Source organism: Aethalodelphis obliquidens, unplaced genomic scaffold (assembly GCF_003676395.1).
Source record: "Aethalodelphis obliquidens isolate GAN/ISIS:26980383/991018 unplaced genomic scaffold, ASM367639v1 scaffold48, whole genome shotgun sequence".
Classification (NCBI taxonomy): Eukaryota; Metazoa; Chordata; class Mammalia; order Artiodactyla; family Delphinidae; genus Aethalodelphis; species Aethalodelphis obliquidens.
In genome coordinates this window covers 1,466,898-1,486,979 of record NW_020837992.1, presented here as the reverse complement: position 1 = coordinate 1,486,979, position 20,082 = coordinate 1,466,898, and the positions used below count along the sequence as shown (strand labels likewise).

Sequence of the window (20,082 nt, the reverse complement as noted above, 5' to 3'; positions counted from 1 at the left end):
CTGCTTCCCCACTGCCCCCATCCTGGCCCACAGACCCACGGGCTGAGTGGGGACGGAGGGGTCCTTGGGCCTCAGGACGGGAGGTCCCAGCAGGCCTCTTGTTGACCATTCTCTTCTGAAGGCACAGCGACGGTCCTTCTCCCTCTCTTCCTGCACAGCCTCCGATCTGGCTCTGATGTCCAAGACTACTCCCTCACGGGGTATGTCTGGAGCACTGTCACCCCAAGCCCAGAGCACCTCGGGGATGAGGTTAACCTGAAGGTGACCGTGTTGTGTGACAGCCTGCGGGAGCCGCTCACTTTTACCTGCAACTGTAAGTTAGTGGGAAGTCGGTGTGAGCATCCCTAAAGGTGGGGCAGGGGTGACGGTGTTTTGACTGTGTGGGGTCTTTTGCCGTCGATTCCCAACCCCAAACTGTGTGTTTGCCTGCTTTATCTGGTTGTTGATGGCTCTGGGGGACGGGATCGGGATGAACCCCGCCTGCCCCAGTGCACCCCCTCATTGCTTCCCCTGCCTCTCCCCTTGCAGGTTCCTCCACTGTAGACTTGCTCATCTACCAGACCCTGTGCTATACCCATGATGAACTGAGGGGTGTCGATGTGGGTGACTTCGTGCTAAAGCCCTGTGGGCTGGAGGAATTCCTGCAGAAGTGAGTGCACTGGTGGGGACAAGCGGGCAGGAAGTGGCACCTGCCTTCTAGGTAGTAGGGTTCTGAGGGGGCTTCACCGGGGTGGTGCTGGGCTCGAGGCCTGGGGCTGGCAGCTCCCTGCCAATCCCACAGTCAGGACTCCTGCTTTCTGGGCATACTGTCAGCCACGTCGTACTTCCCCCAGGAGCTCGGTCTTCCAGCGGGGTTGGCTGGCTTCCTGGGCCAAATCTGCTGTGGAAAGAGCTTGGAACTGGGATTAGACAAAGACTAAGTCGTATCTGCTTGCAGACTTCTGCGTGTGGAGGGATGTGTGTGTGGGGGCGGGGGAACTGTGTGGGGTAGCTTCTCCCGCCCTAGATTATGTGTGGGGTCTTTATGGCCAAGGGCCGGAGGAGGACTGGGCAGAAGCGCCCTGTGGAACTAGCGGTAAAAATCCCAGTTGCTCTCTCCTCCCCCTTCCCCTGCTGACAAGCCTTTCCCCCACTGGCATGTGCAGCTGGTTATGCTCCTTACCAAAGGCTCGCCTCCAGCTCCTCTGCATCCAGTGGCAGCAATCCCCTTTCCACTGCCCTGGGACTCTGGGGTGCTGGGGTGGTGGGAAGGGGGACTGGACCCCTCAGGTGGTACAGCTGTGTGGCAGGCTGTAGAGTCAGCCAGAGGCCAGCAGATAAGGAAATAAAGAGAGCTGCTTTCCTCCCTAAGCTTCCAGTTGCCTACTGGCCACTTGGTGAAGCAGATCTTGGGAGCGGGGGAGGAGAGGCCGGTATCTCAGGTCTGAGGGGTGCGCGATGAGGGCCACCACTTGCTCTTTCTCTTATATGCAGGTCTAGATGCAAGGATGGTTGATCTATGGCTAGAGCAGTTCTTGGCTGGTTTCTTTAACCTTAGGGATATTGTGGGCCCTTCCTGGCCTCTGTGCCCTCAACTGGAAAACTGAGAGAAAAGAAGGGGGCAGGGCCCTACGTGGCACACCTCCAGGGGGCACAGTTCAAATGTGTATCGCTCTCCCCTAGAGGAATAGAGGGGGCCCCAGATTCAGGGGCTCCTGGCGCAGAGCACCTGCCACTGTTGTAAGGGAGCAAGGGGCATAATGGGTCACATCAACGCAGCTGGTTTGGGTTCCAGCTGCCACTTGCTTGTTGTGGAGCTCTGACCCTCAGCTGCTTCTGTACGATGTAGCAAGGGTTAAATATGAGGATCACCCAACGAGCGATCAGTAAATATTCCCAGGGAAGGACCAGTCCAAAGAGAGGATGCGGATTAGATGGGTACTGTCATTTCCCTTGCAGCCCCCTAGTCCTTGAGCCCCCAAGTCCAGAGGTGGTAGATAAGCCGTCAGCTTCTGACATCTTGCCAAGACTCAGGTGGAGTGTTCCAGGCAAGGTGGAGAAGGATTGTTGGTCCTAGGGTCATGCCTCTCCCACTCTAACTTGAATGCACACAGAGGAAGGCCTTCCACAGAGAAGGTCAAGCAAGTCCCTGGGGGACCTGTGTCCATCACTCTTGGTCCAGGAGCCCCCTCCTCCACCAAGGCTCTTCTCTTCCCTCCCATGCAACAGAAAAGCCCAGACCCCTGAGCACAAGATAGCTGCCTTGGGTTGGGGGTGGAAAGGACCCTCTGGGGGTTCCAGAAAGCTGCTAGTTCCCAAGGAGGCCCTGTGTTTCCTACCCTTGCTTAGAAAAGGGACTGACGCTGAGGGGGAGTGGCGGGTCCAGGATGCAGGCTGCTCTCAGATAAGAACCTTGAGACAGTCCCCGGGGAGGGTTGGGTTTCCTGCCACCTCCTCCACCCCTGACGTACTCTTCCTTCCTCCCAGGGCACTCCTACCAGCCCCACCCCACAGCCCAGCCTCTCCCACCCCCAGGTTTTGACTGCAGCTCAGTCTTAGCAGGTTGGGGTCTAAATCAGAGGCTTGGCGCCTCCGGATGTGGAAAACCCACTTACGTCCTAGCTGGACTCGACTGGCCTCCGGCCCAGGCACCTCTGCTGGCTTCTGCACAGAGCCCTATGCTTTGCTCCTTTCCTCTCCATTTCTGGCCTAGATTCCCAGCTCTGCTGAGGAAGGAAGTCCCTTTCCGGCTTCTGTTACCCAGCTGCTGGGACGTGGCCCAGGCCTGCAGTGCTGGCCTGCAAGTGGGACTCAGCCTGCCCCTTCTCCTCGGCTTCCTTTCTGCCTAAGGTGTGATCTGGAGGGAGGAAGGGGCTGGATCACCGAGGGACTCCCTAAGCCGCCTTCTCTGAAACTTGGGGGTGGGGCGGGGGTCTCACCTGAGCAGTGGGAATAGCATGCTGGTAGTCTGTAGAGATTTACCTTGTTATTCACCATCGCAGGAGCCACAGAGGGAGGTGAGAAGCAGCACTTTGGTGGGTTAGGGATGATAGACCTGGAATCTTGGTGGCTTTGGTTGGTTGGTCCCAGCACCCAGTTGGTCATGGTGGGGGATGTGAGACTTAGGATCACAGTGTTGGGGGGATAGTGTCACCCATTGAGCTCCACACCCAAGCCTGAGCACAGGCTGGCTTCTTTTGTGTCCTGTGTACCAAAGCCAAGAGGATGGGGTTTAAACACTGCCCCTGAGAAATCTCTTTGTTCTCCACTCCCTCCAGAAGTTCCCGCCCCTAGAGTGAACCAGTGATAATGGTAATAAATACCTAGGAAAGTCATTGTTTGTACAGACCAAGGGTTAAATGTAATAGGTGGCATTTCTTTAGACAGACCTCTGTTTCTTTCCCCAAGCTCTACCATGACATCTCCTAAGAGCTAAGGTAGGGGTACGTGACAGGTATACTCCCCCTTCACCTTTCCTCCCCCTTCCTCCTGTTTCTCTCTCCCTGAGGCTAAGGTATGCATTTCCCTTGAAAGTCCCAGTGAGCCCCCAGAATGCTAATGGCCTTGTCCCCCTGTCCCACCAGCAAGCACGCCCTGGGCAGCCACGAGTATATTCAATACTGTCGAAAGTTTGACATCGACATTCGGCTACAGCTGATGGAGCAGAAAGCTGTACGCGGTGACCTGGCCCGGACGGTTCGTGTGTGGTGGGGAGGCTGATGGCTGCGTGGGGATGGGGAGGTAGTGGGCAGAGGGTGATATGGAATACCTTGGGCGGACATGGGGCAGTAGCACTGCGCTGTGATACAGGTACCACCCTTCTCTGAATAGGGCACTTCTTACACAGGTGAATGATGACCAGAGCCCCTCCACCTTGAACTACCTCATCCATCTGCAAGAGAGGCCGGTCAAGCAGACCATCAGCAGGTGAGAGTGGGCACCATCTCGGATGTGGCCCAAGCCTGAACCGTGAGGGGACCCTAGCAGATACCCTTGCTTGCCTTTATGCCAGGGCCAGGGGTTCTTGCAGGTGTTGGGGCCCAAGAGTCTTAGAGGAGAAGATCCCCACTTCAGGGTATGTGACATCTCTTCCCTCTAGTCCTTTGCCACATTCTCCAGGTAGAAGGTAGCCAACTAGAAAGGACTTGCCGGCCTTCAGTCTTCATGGGACCTAAGGGAAGAGTGGGAACCCCTTTAAGCCAGAGTCTGATTCCTGAGCTGTGGAGAAGGAGGGAGAGGATGGGTCTTCCAGTACACTGGGTCTGTTCTGACATCTTCTATGACCTTTCCCTGTCCCCAACTCCCCAGGCAGGCCCTGAGTCTTCTGTTTGACACTTACCACAATGAGGTGGATGCCTTCCTGTTGGCTGATGTGAGTACAAATTCTGGGGCTGGCCCAGCTGCCCAACGCTCCTCCCTTCCTCTCCTCCCGTCCTCCTGGGATCAGCTCACACTGGGGATCTGGAGTAGATACTGAAAATCTATTAGCAGAGCACTTTTTTTCATTCCCCTAGCACATGGGCAAACCACGACTGCCAGCTCTTGGGCAGCTGGCCAGTGTGTATAGAAGGGTTGTGCTCCTCTGTAGAAGTAGGTCAGGAACCATGCCCTGATCCTATCTCTGGAGTAGGGCATCTTCAAAGCTAAGGGACATAGAGTTGTCGCCCTGCTGCTGAACTTGAGCGTGCACTGGAGTGTGCGTCCTGTGAGCAGGGCCCAGGAACCTCTGATTTGAGAGGTTCTGATGTGCTGGTGTCACAGGTGGAAAACCGTCAGAGGTAGAGGGTCCCAGAGGTAGAGGGTCCCAAATGTAGGGAAGGGCCAGGACTCTCCTTACGTGGATTCACATGGAGTTTTAAGCCTCAAAACCATGAGAATAAACATTTGCTCCACATGTCATGAAGGTGAAGAAAATCAGACAGTGACCTTCAAAAACAATCCCTGTCTCACTGATCCTGTTATAGTGGTCACATCCTTTTGGGAGAGTTCAGCTTTGTATCTAGCTCAGCCCTCCACCGACTACCAGAATCCCTTCTCTAGCAACCTCTGCTTGAAAATTTACTGTGATGAGAGGGGAGTTCTCTGAACACCTTTTTTTGCACTAGTCTGGCCCTCTGTTAATGGCTACTGTGGATGGAGAAGCATAAGAATTGTCTTAGCCTTCAGGGAGCTTGTGTTCCTGCCAGAAAAATGGAATAGTAACGTAAAGCTATTAGTAGACAGAACAGGTTGGTAATGAGTTAATCAGGGGCTCTTGGAGAGTGATAGAGAGGGGAACTGTCCAGGGAAGGCTTGGGGAAGGAGGGTGGAGTTTAGCTGGTCCGTGATTTGCATTTACTTAGGTAATCAGGGTAGGACAGGTAAGGGGATTCCAAATGAGAAAACTGCAGGAGCCAAAGTGCAGAGGGCAGGGCATGGCCATGGTCTGAGATGAGACCCATCTGGACATTCTTGACAGTAGTAGGAGAAATGAGGCTGCGTGGGCAAGTGGGCCCTCAGTGTGATCTCTTTGGTCCCCCTGCTAGTCCCTGTGGATTGATTTTATTAAAACTGCATGTCTCTGGGGGAGACCCTGCATGTGTTTGTATAGTATAAGCAGACTGTAGCGGACAGAGGGAGGCTGGGAATAAGAGGAGTTCAGGCAGCATGGCTGAAAGCGCTGGGGAACGTGGGCTTGGCTCCTTTAATTCAGCAGGAGCTGTGTGTGGTTCACTAACGCTGGATGTTTGAAAATAAAGCATGGATTCCACTGGTTACTCCTGAGAGTCATGGGCCGCTACTCCTGCCGGCTCATTCCTTCAACACTGTGGGTGCTGGAGGCTGAGTGCTAGCCTGCCAGCCTCACTGTGCCGCCTCCCACAGGGCGACTTTCCACTGAAGGCCGACAGGGTGGTCCAGTCTGTCAAGGCCATCTGCAACGCCCTAGCCGCTGTGGAAACCCCTGAGATCACCAACGCTCTCAACCAGCTGCCCCCCTGCCCTTCCCGAATGAAGCCTAAAATTCAGAAGGTAACGGGGCCCAGAGCACTAGCGTGGGGAAGGAGGAGAGGAAAATTCCCCGGAAACCAGGTGACTAGGTGTCCACTTACTAAAAGGCTCTTCTCTCAACCTCCATCTTTTATGTTTGAACATTCAGTCACAGAGTTTTGGGGAGACAGCTGCCAAGTCTGTCACCTCTTGCTGAGGATGAGAGTGGGCTAGGATCTCCCCCCGGGACTGACTGCCGGGATCCCAGGCCAGCAGAGGCTTTGTTCACAGTCACTGCGGCGCTGCCTGCCAGTTTTCATACCCAGCAGGGTGCAAGACCAAAATCTGCCCCGAGCCGGGGATTTGGGACTCCGCAATGGGGGCTGTGTGCTGTGCAGACGGGGCCAGCCAGCACGATAGGTGCTGTGATCTGTAGTGGGGTAACCTGAGGGCTGGTGTGTTTCATTTGGGTGGACACGGTGATTTTATCCTTGGTCTGGTTCACTGTCCCATCACACGAATCTGGTACAAACTGTTACTCTATCCTCCCTGGGGAAACTCTGCTCCTCAAATTTCGGTCCAGTCTGGTCCAGATGAGCACAGCTGTGAAAAGCCCTTCTTCCAGCTGTGACGGAAAAGGCCATGGCCCTGAAGCTCCCCTCCCTCTCCTTTTTCCCCAATAGGATCCCACCGTCTTGGCTGTGAGGGAAAACCGAGGTAAGGGAGCTGCTCTCTTCATCCAGAAGGGGCAGCTGAAAACTGCAGTCTCTGCCCAGATTCCTTTTTCTCCCTGGCCTCTTTGATTTATGGGTCCAGGTCTGCCTCTGTGTGTGTATGTGTTTTCCTATATGAGGTGTGGACGCAGCTGGAGAGCACATTTCTTTCCACAAAATGTTTTCTAGTTATTTTTACTAGTTATTCCTGTGGTGTCCCTGGGAGATGGTGATGAGGCGGTGTAAGTGTGAGGGTAGGCGTGGTGGGGCAGAGTTAGCCCTGGGTTCCAGATGGAAAAACTTTCACTTGGGTAGGTTGTGAACTCCTAACCCCTGTGTTTCCAACTTTGAAGGGGCCTGGGGAGATGGTGATAAAGAATTTTTCCCTAGGATTCCCCCTTAAGTCTTGCAAGCAGAATGTTGCCCTACAGAGCTCGTTTCTCTAGGATTCTTGGTCAGTGATTCCCAGTGTTTCAGATTTCGTGGACCAAAAAGCATTATTTTGGGGACCAACATAGAATTATCAGTTTTTATTTTACTAAGCAATGACTTCTTTTAAGTAACTGGTAACTATTATTCCCACTACTTCCTAAAAGAAAGGACATTTTACACTAAATAAGTAGCAATACGTAAAAATAAGGACAATTTTAAAACTGAGGATCTGTCATTTTACGAGAAGCTCGTGACGTGCTCCTGCTTCATCACAGATGGGTGACTGGCATTTGGGGACTACTGTCAGAGGGTATCCCACCTTAGCCAGTGCCATGACAATAAGATGGGGCTTGTTGAAGCCCCACTATTCTTCCTTCTATCCCCTTCCTTTCACAGAGAAGGTTGTGGAAGCCCTGACAGCTGCCATCTTGGACCTGGTGGAGCTGTACTGCAACACGTTCAATGCAGACTTCCAGACAGCGGTGCACGGGAGCCACAAGCATGATCTGGTCCAGGAGGCCTGCCATTTTTCTGGGCCCCTGGCCTTTACGGTCTATGCCACCCACCGCATCCCCATCATCTGGGCTACCAGGTGAGCACTGGGCTGAATGGCCTATAGGGAGCAAGCTGAGTTAGACTTCAGGTGGCTTTTCCTGTCCGCATGTGACCCCACTGTCCTAAATTTAGGATCTGTGGCATTATGGTGCGCTGTGGCTGAGGGGATGAGCCCACTGAGAGGGAGACTGACGGGCTGGGACATCCCAGAGGAGAGAGAAAAGGCAGCAGCGGTCAGATCTTGTCACTCCCTCTCAGCGATGGCTGCCTAGGCATCCCTGCCCCCTCCCATCCAAGGCCAGCTGATGGAGACGCTGCGACAGATGGCCGCTTCCCAGATCTGAGTGCATGCCTCACGGCCAATGACTGCACTCCCCTGCAGATGGACAATGGGAGGGGGCGGGGAGGTGGGAGATGACCCTTTGTCTGGAGTTCCCTAGGCCTGCAAGGGTGGGTGGAGGAGGACGTTAACTTGGTAATCCTGAGCTCCTCTCAGGGTCTCCCAGCATCCCAGGCCTGGGGGAATAGGCCTTTGGCTCCACCCGACCCCCCCCCCCCCCCCCCCCCCCCCCCCCCCCCCCGCCTCTTCCCACACCCCCTCCCCCTCCCTTCCCCTTCTCTCTTTGTTCCTCACTTAATGTATTCCTCTGGGCGATTGGCGGAGAACAAAGGAGGCAGCCTGGGAAACCAGGGCCTTCTCTGACCTCTTCTGTCAGGCACCTGTCACGAGCTGCAGGGACTCCCATGTGTTGGCATTCATTTCAGCATATGTCGTTTTTCATCCCCCACGCTTCTCACCTGCGCATGCGCACGTGCGCAGGCGTGCCCCCGGACACCCCATGGGCTGGAGCTGGTTCTAAGGAGGAGGCTGCATGGCTGCTTCCCAATAAAGAAGGGAGAAAAACCGAGGGCTCAGCATGGAACCTGAAACTGGGCAGAGAGATCCAGATCCAGTTGCTTTTCCCGGAGCACACTTCCGCGAACCCGATTTGGCTGTCCTGTCCCTTGACCCCACGTTCCAGTCCCACAGATCAAGAGTCTGACAGGGGAAATGGTGTTTGGCATAGTTTGGGTGACTGCGATGAGGTCTGGGAGCTGAGTGTCCTGACCTACGCCCTTTCTCTTGTAGCTATGAAGAGTTCTACCTCTCCTGCTCCCTCAGCCATGGCGGCAAGGAGCTGTGCAACCCCCTGCAGACCCGAAGGGTTCACTTCTCCAAGTACCTCTTCCACCTCATCATCTGGGACCAGCAGTAAGACCTCCCGCCAGGCTCCAGTGCCCACTGCAGACCCTCTCAGCCTCCTGAATGCCCAGATTAAACCAGGCTCTGTCACGAACCCTAACCAAACAAGCCATTCAGACTCTTGAGACTCCACTTCCCTATCTTAAATGGGGACAAGTGTAATTTCTACCTCTCAAGTTGTTATGAGTTTCCAATGAGAAGTATCCATAAAGGCTTGTTGTAAACCATGAAGGACCATATAAACATTAGTTTTAATAATAATTCATTGTTTTGATCTTGTCTCCCTTAAAAGGTTTAACTAGTCTGAGGGAGTCTCATCTTCTCCCTTCTTCCTAAAGTTCTCATGGAAGAGGGAGATGGCACCATGGTTTCTTTCTCCCTTATAGATCTGGAAGGGCAGGCTGCCTAGAGGGAAGACTAATGCGCTTAGAGCTATAGGAATAAGGCTCTATTTCTAGGTCTGTCTCTAGTCGTATGTTCTCTCTGGCCTCTTTGGGCCTCAGTTTCTCAAACTGTAAAATGGGGACATTTGTTTAACTCAGAGGCAGTTGTGGCACGGAAATGAGGTAAGACAGGTTATAAATAGAAACATGAAAACACAAGCACAAGATAGTATTAACCACCGTTTATTAACAGTAATTTGCTGTCCGGAAGGTAGGCATCAGCCAAGCAAAACAGGAAGGAAATGGAGGCCAGGGTGCCTCGATGGTGACATTGCAGGAGCCTGTGTGCCTCGTGCCTTTTCTGTGCTGCTCCATCCTCCCTCCAGACAGTCAGCAAGCACCTTGTTTGCTCCCCGCAGCTTCACTTTCCCAGACTGACTTATCTCTGAGTCCTTATGTGCAAAGCAGAGCTGCAAATTCAGTATTTGGAGTGCAGGTTAAAGAGATTGAGGAGGGTCCTTGGGGAGGCCAAGGATACCAAAATAGGTGGATGGAGAGTCTGTGGAAATCCGGGGAGAGGTGGGCCATTTTACAGACGGCCAACGGGAGAGGCAGACCTTTTCTCCTGTCTTCACACATTTATGATTCTTAGAGCAATAAAGGTATAAATGAAGTCCTTTAATTAAACAATCACCAGAGCAGGAGAGACTCCTTGGAGGCTGAGGATGGCTACATTAAACGGCTCCCGAATTTCACCATCCCCTTGGGATTCTCTGGCCTCAATTACTACGTGCTTTATAGCGCTCCAGCCCAGGCAGACCTCACAATGAGCCTTAGACCCTTTCCCCACGGAGTATCAGAGGTGTGGAAGCAGCCCAGCATGTCCCACCTCAAGCTGCCTGCTCTGTGGTCTCATTCTACTCCCTGTCTGAATCTCCGCCTCAAATCCCATAGGGCTGCTATCCTTCCTAGAGCCTTGTGGAGGGTGTCATGTCAGCGCTGCCCCTCCAGATGCCCCGTGGCACCTTCGTGATCAAGACCAAGGCATGTGGGAGGAGGCAGTACAGTGTAGGCTTTGGGTGCCACCATCCTCTCCTTCTCACCGTAGGTGCAACCTTGGGCAGGTCATTCAACCCAAAAAGGACACGGTAATAGGGCCTACCCTATAGGGTTGTTTGAGAGCAGTTGAGACACTGCAAGTAAAGTACTTGGCACAGTACCTAGTACACGATAAATGCTTTCTTCTTTATCATCTTTGTTGTGTTCTGAGCTCTCTCAGTTCTGGTTTCTCTGTTCCAAGTGACTGGCACAGTGACTGACACATGGGGATGTTTGTGCATGAAAGTACTAAATGTATATAGCTCCGTTCCAGTGCAGTAACCACAGTGTCACATAGCAAAAAGCACCCAGTATATACACACATCACACAAGTGAAGCCATGTTCCCCTTTTCACTGATGAGGAAGCTGAGGCGCAGAGGTGTGAGTAGTTGCCCAAGGTTGTGAGAGGCAGAACCAGGACTGGAACCGGCACATCCCAGGAATGCTGCCCGGAGGAGTCAGCCCCTGTGATGCACTGTTGAGGAATGGGTTGCAGAAGGGAGGAAGTTCAGGGCTACAGCTAACCTACCGGTTGTCCTGACTCACCCCAGGTGAAGGTCCATGGGGGAGGTTTTAGAATACCAGCTATACCCAAGGGCTGAGGAGAAGGGGCCCTTGGTTGGTTCTAGCCATTATGGTTTCAGCTAGAAAGGTTCCTCACTCTCTTTTCCTCTGGATGCCCAGCTGGAAGCCGCTTCTTGGGTGAAAAGAAAGGGATCAGGGCCAACTCCGTCTCCTCTTTGCTGTGGGGTCAGCTGATTGTCTCCCTCACTGTAGCAGCATGGGGTCAGCTAACTCTCAAAATAGGCCCAGCAGCCTCGCTCTGCCACTGTAGCCGAGCCCTGGCCTGGCGTGCACGCTGGCTGCTGGCGGGGTCCTAATTATAGCTGTGGGCCCCCATGGTAGAGGCAGCTGGGACAGAGCAGGGCCCTGCCAGTCTGGCGGGAAGGAGAGAGTGCCTCACTTACGTGGAGATTCCCCTGGAGGAGTGAGGGGCAGCGGTGGAGGGAGGCTGCTTCATCATGAAACTGCTAACCTTGGGGGTGGCCGCCCCGCCTCTGTGCCCTCTGGCATAAAAGCTGCTGGGCCCTGGGCTGGCCAGAAGGGTGTGACAGTATGGACTTTTCCCAGGGACAGCTGCCCCGAAAGGTAATGTGGGTCCTCCCTCTTCCCACAGCTCCCCTCCCCTCTCCACCCACCCCACCCCGGGTCCTTATCCTGAACTTGGAGGGAGTAGCCGGGTGTGATTCAGGCGTGGGAGCACGGGAGAGACCATCTGGGCTTGGGTGCTGGCAAGGGCTTCAGTGTCAGTTCTTTGGGCCCCGCCCAAAGTTTGCTTTCTCACCACCCAGGGACTCAGAGGAGCCCCTTCTTTTTATCCCTTTGGCTTTGAAAATGTTTCGGGGTGAGAACAAACTATTTGCGTCCAATGGGTTAGGAGAAGAAGGGGACACGGGAGGACAGACAGGTGGGAGGGCCGTGGGGGAGGGTGCGCTGAAGGCGGAGATCATGCTGCCGCTTCCAGGCTGCTCTCAACCGAAAGAGGTGGGGGAGGGTTGGGGATTGTTCAGTGGAGAAGGATTGTCAAAAGGAGCAGCTTCTCGGTGACTGCAGAAATCCTAAAACAAGGGAAGGAGTATGGCTGACGGTATGGGGCATGTAAACACCTGAACTCTAGGTGGCCCTGGCCAAGTGAGTTCTGTCTGGTCACTGTGGGTAGCCTCAAAATCAGAGGATGTTTGTCTTACTCTGCCAAGAGGCGGCAAAGACATATAGACTGTGCTCCTGCAGGCATCGAGTGGAGGTTTTGCCTGCAGTTTGGGATCTGTCCTGGTTCTGCAGGAAGGCTTACCCAGGGAGCATATCGGGAGGCCAAGTTCTCAGCCTCATCTTGACTTCCTGGGCCACCTGGCCCTGGAAGCCACAGGGGTGCCGCTTCCTGATTTGGTTTCCTGTCCTCCCTAGGATCTGCTTCCCTGTGCAGGTGAACCGGTTGCCTCGGGAGACCCTGCTGTGTGCCACTCTCTATGCTCTGCCCATCCCCCCACCCGGGAGTTCCTCGGAGTCCAATAAGCAGCGGCGGGTGCCCGAAGCCCTGGGCTGGGTCACTGCTCCGCTCTTCAACTTCAGGCAGTATGTGGACCCAGGGCAGCTTGGCCTTGGCAGGGAGGAGGGGATAGGGAGAGAGAGGCCTGGCCGCTGCATGGGCCAATGCCCCTTGGGCAGGTTGGCCAGGTGGGGCTCACCGGCAGAGTCCAGAGGGTCCCAGCCCTGGTGGAGAGGACCAAGGCACAGGACTGGTGGCCAGCACAGTTAATGTAATCAAGAGCTACTGGGCAGGACTGGTGGGAAGGGTCATGGACATGCATGCTCAGGCAGCGTCATCTGGTCTTGTCATTGGAAGGACCTTAGAGGTCATCCAGTCCGGCTCTCTACGTCATGAAGGCATCCCTGCCACCAGGTCACCCAGACCAGGGAGGGTGTGGTTAGTTTAGGAAGGCTTCCTGGAGGGGGTGGGTTTTTGTAGGACTTGGAAGAAAGAGAAGGTCGTGGTCTGTGGGGGAGAATGAGAGAGAGGAGTTGGGCAGTGGCTTCAAGCAGAAAAGGCAGAGTTTTGGATAGGGAGAGCGGGAGGAGAACCATCTCCTTAGCGACTGGGTTTGTTGGCTTATCCCACCTTCCATCCTCCTTAGAGTCCTGACCTGTGGCCGGAAGCTTCTGGGCTTATGGCCAGCAACACAGGAAAGCCCCAGTACCCGTTGGAGTGCACCTAATTTCCATCAGCCAGATAGTGTCATCCTGCAGGTGAGACACCAGCCTCTCCCTCCCACCGACCCATCAGGACCACTCCAGAGCTGGCTCCATGTTTTCCCTTTGAGGTTTGGGCTGGGGCAGTAGGAGAAAGTGTGGAACTTTGCGCGTGGGATGATGAGACTGAAGCAACTAGGTGAACATGGTTAGACCCGGAGTGGGAGGGCAAGTTCTACGGAAGCTATGTCCCGTCTCCTTGAGGTTAGCTGATTTCAAGGAGCCTGAAGGCAGGGTCTGAGACCCTTGCCAACCAGGGCTCAGCTCTTCAGAGTTCCTTATATTGAACCCTAATATTACTAATCTGAGCCATCCCCTCTTGGGGCCCATGGGGAAGCCCTCCCCACAGCCACTCAGTGCTCTAGTGGGGTGGACCCATTCTCTGGGGACAGGAGGAGGAGCTGGTCAGGTCCAAGGTCTAGTTACCGTTTCTGGTTCCTTTTCTTGTGGTCATAAGATGCTTTGGTACGGAATATGGAATATCAAAGTGGATACAGAATGAAAGCTCCAAGAGGCAGGCGTTTTTATCTGTCTTATTTGCTACTCTGTGCCCAGGGCCCAGAACAATGTTCGGTACATATTAGGGTTCAATAAACATTTCTTGAATGAAAGAATGTGGAACTCCCTTTGAGGACTGGCTCCCTGAGCTCTGACATCCATTTTAGAAGGATGAACATGGCAGCAGAGAGCAAGGGAACCCAGCGTTGCAGGCTTCAGAGTTGGCAGAGCTCTCACCTGGCATGTGGTCCCACTTTCCATCAGGCAGTAGTGCCCTCCAAGACCACACTGAAGGCTCCCCAACCTCGGCGTGAGGCTCCCAGTGGCGCAGCCTAATGGCGCTTCTGTTCAGTTTGGCCTGGGGCCAGTCCCCTCGCCTAGATGCGTCCCAGCCCAACCTCTTCCTCACTTGACTGTTTTTCTTTCTCTCTCTCTGTTTCCTTCTCATTTTTCGCTGGAAGTTATAGCTGGAAGGGACTTTAGCGATCACCAAGTCCAACAAGGTTATTTTACAGACAAAGAATCTGAGGGTAAGGGAGGGAGGAAGGGAGGCAGGAAGGCTGGTGGGTAAAAGAAGAGCTGGAGACCCAGGTAGGTGGCAGCCCCACCCAGCTTCCTGTTCTCTCTCCTCACTTCCCTGATGTCATCTCCCAGATTGACTTTCCCACCTCAGCCTTCGACATCAAGTTCACCAGCCCCGCTGGAGACAAGTTCAGCCCCCGCTATGAGTTTGGCAGCCTCCGGGAGGAAGACCAACACGTGCTTAAAAACATCATGCAGAAGGAGTCCCTGTACTGGTGAGGCCCAGGGCAACCCCCATGTGTGACTCGGGCCTCTACTAAGTCTCTCGAGTTCTAACTGACCTTCTCTTACCTCCCAGCAGGTCCCTGTCCTCCTGCTTTGGGAGTCGAGGTGGGATAGGGTGGGCACTGCCGCCTAGGCAGGAAGTGGTGGAGAGAGGGCTCTGCAGCCCCCAGACGTTTTTCATGAGCTGACCTTAGGCAAAGTGGAGAGCTCACAGTCAGGATGTTAGATCTGGGAACACCCATCCCCACGATGGGGACTTGGCCCAGAATCAGCTTGCCAAGAGGACCAGAGCTTTGCCCCACCCCCAGATAAGCTGTGTACTATTTGCTGTCCATTGGGGCAGCTGGGCGTTATGCTTACCACCCTGCCCCCACCTCCTGCCCCTTCCACACCCACAGCCTTTGCATTTCTCTGGCCCTGTCACTTTCCAAAAAGGATCAGGTGTCAAGGCAAGCTGGCAGCTGTCAGGGGTAAGCGAGTCCAAGCTGATCTCATCCTTGGGGCTGCCTGTCTCACCAGTGTTGAAGAGGCTGGAGGAGCTGGTGGGATCTGGGCTCCTCCCCGGCCTGCTCTCTCCTATACCTCTCTGGCTCCTGCATGGCCCTTGCATGTGGCGGTTGGGGGAAATGAGAGAGATGGGGCTCATCTCTCTCCCTCGTGTCTCACCCAGGGCAGCCAGAATCACCGAGTGACGGCAGACCTCCCCTGCCCCCACTCCTCTGCTGACCCCTTGCTTCATCAGCCCCTGAGCTCCCTTCTCCCATTAGACACCTGATCTCAGGCAAGGCCCAATTAGCTGCAGGTCCTATAAAACCTCCAGCTGGCCCCAGGAAGCCCCAGGAGGCCTCTCAGCTGCCCAGACCCTGAGCAGTGGGGACCACTGCCCTCTGGTGGCTCTACTTGGGAGTGATGCCCGAAGGGCATCCTCAGGAGGGGTCGCGAATTCGGTGCCCTTGGCCCCTGCATGCTGCCTTGGTGTGAGATGTCCCTGAGTCAAGGATCAAAGATGCCATTTGGACCCTGGCTCCCAGAGTTCGCTTCACACATTGCAGTCACTTAGGGATATTTTTAAAATTACCGATGCCTGCCTTCCCCAGACATTCTGACTTAATTGGTTTTGGGTGTAGCCTGGACAAGAGGCGTTTATAAAGCTCCTCAGGTGATTGTAACATGCAGCGAAGTCTGGCAACTACTGAACTGGAGTGTGTCGCATTCTCTTGGAGCGTGAGTACCTTACCCTCTGGCTGACTCTGCTGTCTCTCTCACCTCCCCCTACCACTTCCACCCCCAGGCTCACTGATGCTGACAAAAAGAGCCTGTGGGAGAAGCGGTATTATTGCCACTCGGAGGTGAGCTCACTCCCCCTGGTGCTCGCTAGCGCCCCCAGCTGGGAGTGGGCTTGCCTGCCCGACATCTACGCTCTCCTGAAGCAGTGGACCCACATGAACCACCAGGATGCCCTGGGGCTCCTGCATGCCACGTGAGTTGTAACACCTACCTTTCCTGACCACGTGTCCTTCCAGAAGCCAGGGCTTGGCACTGCCCATCACTGACCTGGCCAGCTCTGGGGAGAATGGTCAAGTGGGCGTGGAAATTCAGGGCTTTTCCACTTCTCCTTTTCCCTTTCTTTATTTTATTCCACCCCCACCCCCCATGTTATATTATGAACATTTTTCAAACATACAACAAAACTGAGAATTTAATAGTGAACATCCATATTCCCACCACCTAAATTCTAACCATTCACATTTGTTATATTTGCTTTATTATGTATATACTGTCCATCAATACATCTTATTCTTTAATGCATTTTGAAGTAAATTGAGGCATCATAACTCCTTCCTAAATACTTTAACAACCATAACATTAACTACAGCTCAATGTTTGTTTATGTTGTTTTCTTTTGAGACAAAATTTACATGTAAGTAAATGCCCAAAGCCTTATGTGTACATTTGCTGAGATTTAACATATGCACACACCTGTGTAACCCAAACCTTATCACTTAGTTCTGCTCTTACAGTCCTCTCTTCCTTCGTTCCTCTGGGGACACAGGCTCCCAGTCTCAAACCCCTAGAATGGTTTATTTTCTTCCACTCTTAGTAATTAAAATGTACCTGATGCATGTATTTTGCCTTCAGGACTCTTTGAGGCAAAGGTTTTGCTAATCTCTGCTAAACTAATTCTGGCTAGGTGTACTGGCTTATATATAATTTCATGATCTCTGTTATTTGCCTGGCAAGCTTTGCATTAAAAGGATGGTACCAAGAAACGATAATGCTTTGACCCTCACGAGGGCTCTGTGATGATGGGATTTCTGGCACAATGGGAGTCAAGGAAGAGATCTTTGGGAGTGGGGTTGAGGACTTTATCCCATTTTCTTAACTCATACAGAGAGTGAGAGTGGCTTCCATGGCCCAAGGCTGACTCTGACCATGGGCCAGGGCCACTCTCAAGGGTTGCAATCCAGAAAAGGTGCTTACGACTCTTCTAGTGGCTTTGGCAGGTGCTGGGAGTCATTGCCATTTCTTCACCCATGGCTCTGAGGCCTAGGGGTGAGGGTGCTTCCTCACTCCTGTGCCTTAGACCCTGTGGCTGCATTGTCAGGGTCCTGGGCTCTATTTTGCAGGTTCCCAGACCAGGAGGTGCGCCGTATGGCTGTTCAGTGGATTGGCTCCCTCTCTGATGCTGAGCTGTTGGACTACTTGCCCCAGCTCGTGCAGGTGGGTGAGCTGGCCTTCCCTCCAGTTCTGATGGTCCCACCCCCAGGACCCCAAGACAGACTGCATCCTGCAGGGATAGCAGTTGGTGTAGATTACAGGCAGTCAACAAAGCCTCCTGTTCCCTCTCTCCTACACAGGCCTTAAAGTATGAGTGCTACCTGGACAGCCCCTTGGTGCGCTTCCTCCTGAAACGAGCTGTCTCTGACTTGAGAGTGACTCACTACTTCTTCTGGTAAAACTGTGTGCAGAAAGAGGAGAGATGGACACACCTCCTTCACTTGGGGGTGTTTTACTCTAAGCCTGCAAGGGTGGGGAGCTGAGCCATCTGGGTTGCAGTATGTGTCTGACTTACCAGGTGGCCTTGGGCCAGGACCTTTTCCTCGGGGGGTCTCAGCTCACCCGCATGTAAGCGCAGTGGGGATCATCCCTGGCCCTCCCCTGCACCCACGCACGGCAGAAATACAAGGAGAAACCAGATGCAGAAGGGCTTTGAGCCCTATTTAAAGACAGCATGGGCAGACTGAGGTGTGGCCGAACGCCTCTGTATAAGTTCTGCATCCAGAGCCTGTTTTCCTTCCCAAGTTTGGGGTGGGTTCTCCAGGCAGCTGGAGCTGGGTCTGACCACTCCCCACCCCCCCCTTGCCTGTTATCCTTTGAGTGTTCTGACTTCCCCCCCTCCCTTTGCCTGGTAGGTTGCTGAAAGACGGCCTCAAGGACTCTCAGTTCAGCATCCGCTACCAGTATCTGCTGGCAGCCTTGCTGTGTTGCTGTGGCAAGGGGCTGAGAGAGGAGTTTAACCGCCAGTGCTGGCTTGTCAGTACCCTGGCCAAGCTGGCCCAGCAGGTCCGGGAGGCTGCCCCGTCTGCACGGCCGGTGAGTGGGGTGAGGCTGCCTCTCCCCATTTCCGGTTCTGGGCCTCTGCAGCCAGTCGTTAACTTCTTAGGCATCCTGACCAGCAGGGTGGCACTTGACCATCTCTGGTGAGGGGCTGGAAAGAGGTGACTCCCTAACCTACAGGCTACAAACTGACAGTCTGCAAGCTGGATACAGCCCACGGAATGTGTTCTCTTTGGCTTGCGAAGTATTAACATTTTTATTTAACTGTTTACCTTCAAGGCTAAGCCCAGTTGTGTAAGTTGTTCACTGCACAAGAGCACCCAGCCAGAGGGGGCAAGTGAGGGCTAAAATTCAGTCATACTTTGTTCACTGTGCTGTGAGCCACGGCTCAGGGCTGCTACCACCCAGAGGGGGCACCTTTATCTGTTTGCACAAAGGGGTTGTATTAGACCAGTATTAGTGATCCTGGTTGCTAACATTTAAAAATTGGGAGATTGTGAAGTCTAGATGATTGGCTTTTTTGGCAACGGCCCAAGTGGCAACTCCTCGTTGACCTGTAGCCCACCCTCTCAGTTCACCGTGGGCTGCTTTAAGCTGTTCTGTCATCCACCCAGTCTCTATAGGTGTTTGGGCTGTGGCCCCGGCTGTGGTGTGGGTGGGGCAGTCTTCCTTCTTCACCGTCTCCAGGAGGTTGTCCACATCTCTCGGGTGACTGTTTCCATGCCAACCACTACTGGCACCCGCCCCTGGGAGAGGCCTGGCTCTGAGTGGAGCTTATGGGCCCCTCACCTCACCCCTGCTCTCCTTTCCCCACCAGGGGATTCTCCGCACAGGCCTGGAGGAGGTGGGGCAGTTTTTTGCCCTCAATGGCTCCTGCCGCCTGCCGCTTAGCCCCAGTCTGCTGGTTAAGGGCATTGTGCCCAGGGTGAGTGACTGGTGGGTTTGGGGCTCTTGGAGTGGGGAGGGCTCAGTGGAAGCCAGGTCCTCACTGACCTGGTTACTGAGAGAGATGAGGAAGAAAGGCATAAGTGGGGCCTCTTGCCAACGCTAACGTGTATGGACTTTTACCTGACAGCTCTGCGGGGTGGAGGAATTGGGTTGGGGCTGGGTAAGTGCCTCTGCTGATGGTGTCGGGGTTGAAGTCCAGGCTGGTGATGCTCCCACCTGTCATTCATCGAGCACGCACTCTGTGCCTGGCACTGTTCTAAGTGCTTTCCTTTGGTTATCACAGTTCATCCTCACGACTCTTAGGAAGTCGGTACTGTTGTGAGCCCCATTTTAGAGGAGTAAACTGAGTTATAGGTGGGACACACGACTTGCCAGAAGTCACACAACTAGTAAGTTGTGTGTGGAGTGAACCGAAGGGGTGAGAGAGACCAGGTGCAGGAGCTGAAGTCATAAACTGAACCAGGGTGATGGCGGTAGGGAAGGAGGGAAGGAATGTGGGCTCTGCAGAAATCTGGAAGAAACAATGAGCAGCAGCTGGTGGAGAGTTGGAGAGGCCGTTTTCCTGCCTGGGCCTGGGCCTGGGCCTGGGCCACCCTGACCCTCATCACTACCCTCTCTACTGTGGCAGGACTGTTCCTACTTCAACTCCAATGCAGTCCCCCTCAAGCTCTCCTTCCAAAATGTGGATCCGCTGGGCGAGAACATCCGTGTCATCTTCAAGGTGAGGACGCTTCTCTCAAGCCTGGTGGGATATAGATGGTAGAGAGAAGGAGAGGTGGGAATCCAAGGGTGGCAGAAGCAGCCTCGGGGCCATTCTCTTCCTACTGGGTCACACTCATGCTGCCATTTTAGTGCGTGAAAGACTATCGGGTGAAAAAGGAAATAGATGAATTGTGTGTGGCCCCAGAGGGCTAGGAACAGTGTTGGGATGTGTAAGGAGGTAACTGACAGCTCAATGTCAGAAGCGCTTTCTAGAAGGCAGAGCTACCTCAGCAGTGGAATGGATAAGGTGCTGACCTGGCTGTCCCTGGAGTATTCAAGCTGAATGACTATGGCAGGTGTGCTGAAGAGGAAATTCATAAATCAGGTGCA

At 53.9% G+C, this 20,082-nt stretch overlaps 1 protein-coding gene across 5 annotated transcripts in view; it reads left to right on the top strand.

Moving 5' to 3' along the window:
• The window catches only part of PIK3C2B (phosphatidylinositol-4-phosphate 3-kinase catalytic subunit type 2 beta), a 61,600-nt gene that overhangs the window by 25,227 nt on the left and 16,291 nt on the right, over window positions 1-20,082 (top strand). For 3 of the 5 annotated variants that reach the window (XR_003427944.1, XM_027082709.1, XM_027082711.1), the window contains 18 exons: window positions 159-313; window positions 529-649; window positions 3,564-3,675; window positions 3,827-3,906; window positions 4,288-4,351; window positions 5,842-5,988; window positions 6,630-6,663; window positions 7,488-7,683; window positions 8,776-8,898; window positions 12,337-12,504; window positions 13,065-13,176; window positions 14,332-14,474; window positions 15,776-15,964; window positions 17,112-17,205; window positions 17,343-17,437; window positions 17,898-18,078; window positions 18,860-18,967; window positions 19,619-19,711. Coding sequence is in view for 4 of the 5 variants with exons in the window: in XM_027082709.1 (XP_026938510.1) it covers window positions 159-313; window positions 529-649; window positions 3,564-3,675; window positions 3,827-3,906; window positions 4,288-4,351; window positions 5,842-5,988; window positions 6,630-6,663; window positions 7,488-7,683; window positions 8,776-8,898; window positions 12,337-12,504; window positions 13,065-13,176; window positions 14,332-14,474; window positions 15,776-15,964; window positions 17,112-17,205; window positions 17,343-17,437; window positions 17,898-18,078; window positions 18,860-18,967; window positions 19,619-19,711 (2,215 nt within the window). In the remaining variant the exon portion in view is untranslated. Of the gene's footprint in view, window positions 1-121; window positions 314-528; window positions 650-3,563; window positions 3,676-3,826; window positions 3,907-4,287; window positions 4,352-5,841; window positions 5,989-6,629; window positions 6,664-7,487; window positions 7,684-8,775; window positions 8,899-12,336; window positions 12,505-13,064; window positions 13,177-14,331; window positions 14,475-15,775; window positions 15,965-17,111; window positions 17,206-17,342; window positions 17,438-17,897; window positions 18,079-18,859; window positions 18,968-19,618; window positions 19,712-20,082 lie in introns of all 5 variants that reach the window. The other 2 variants (XM_027082712.1, XM_027082713.1) reach the window with 1 other exon arrangement.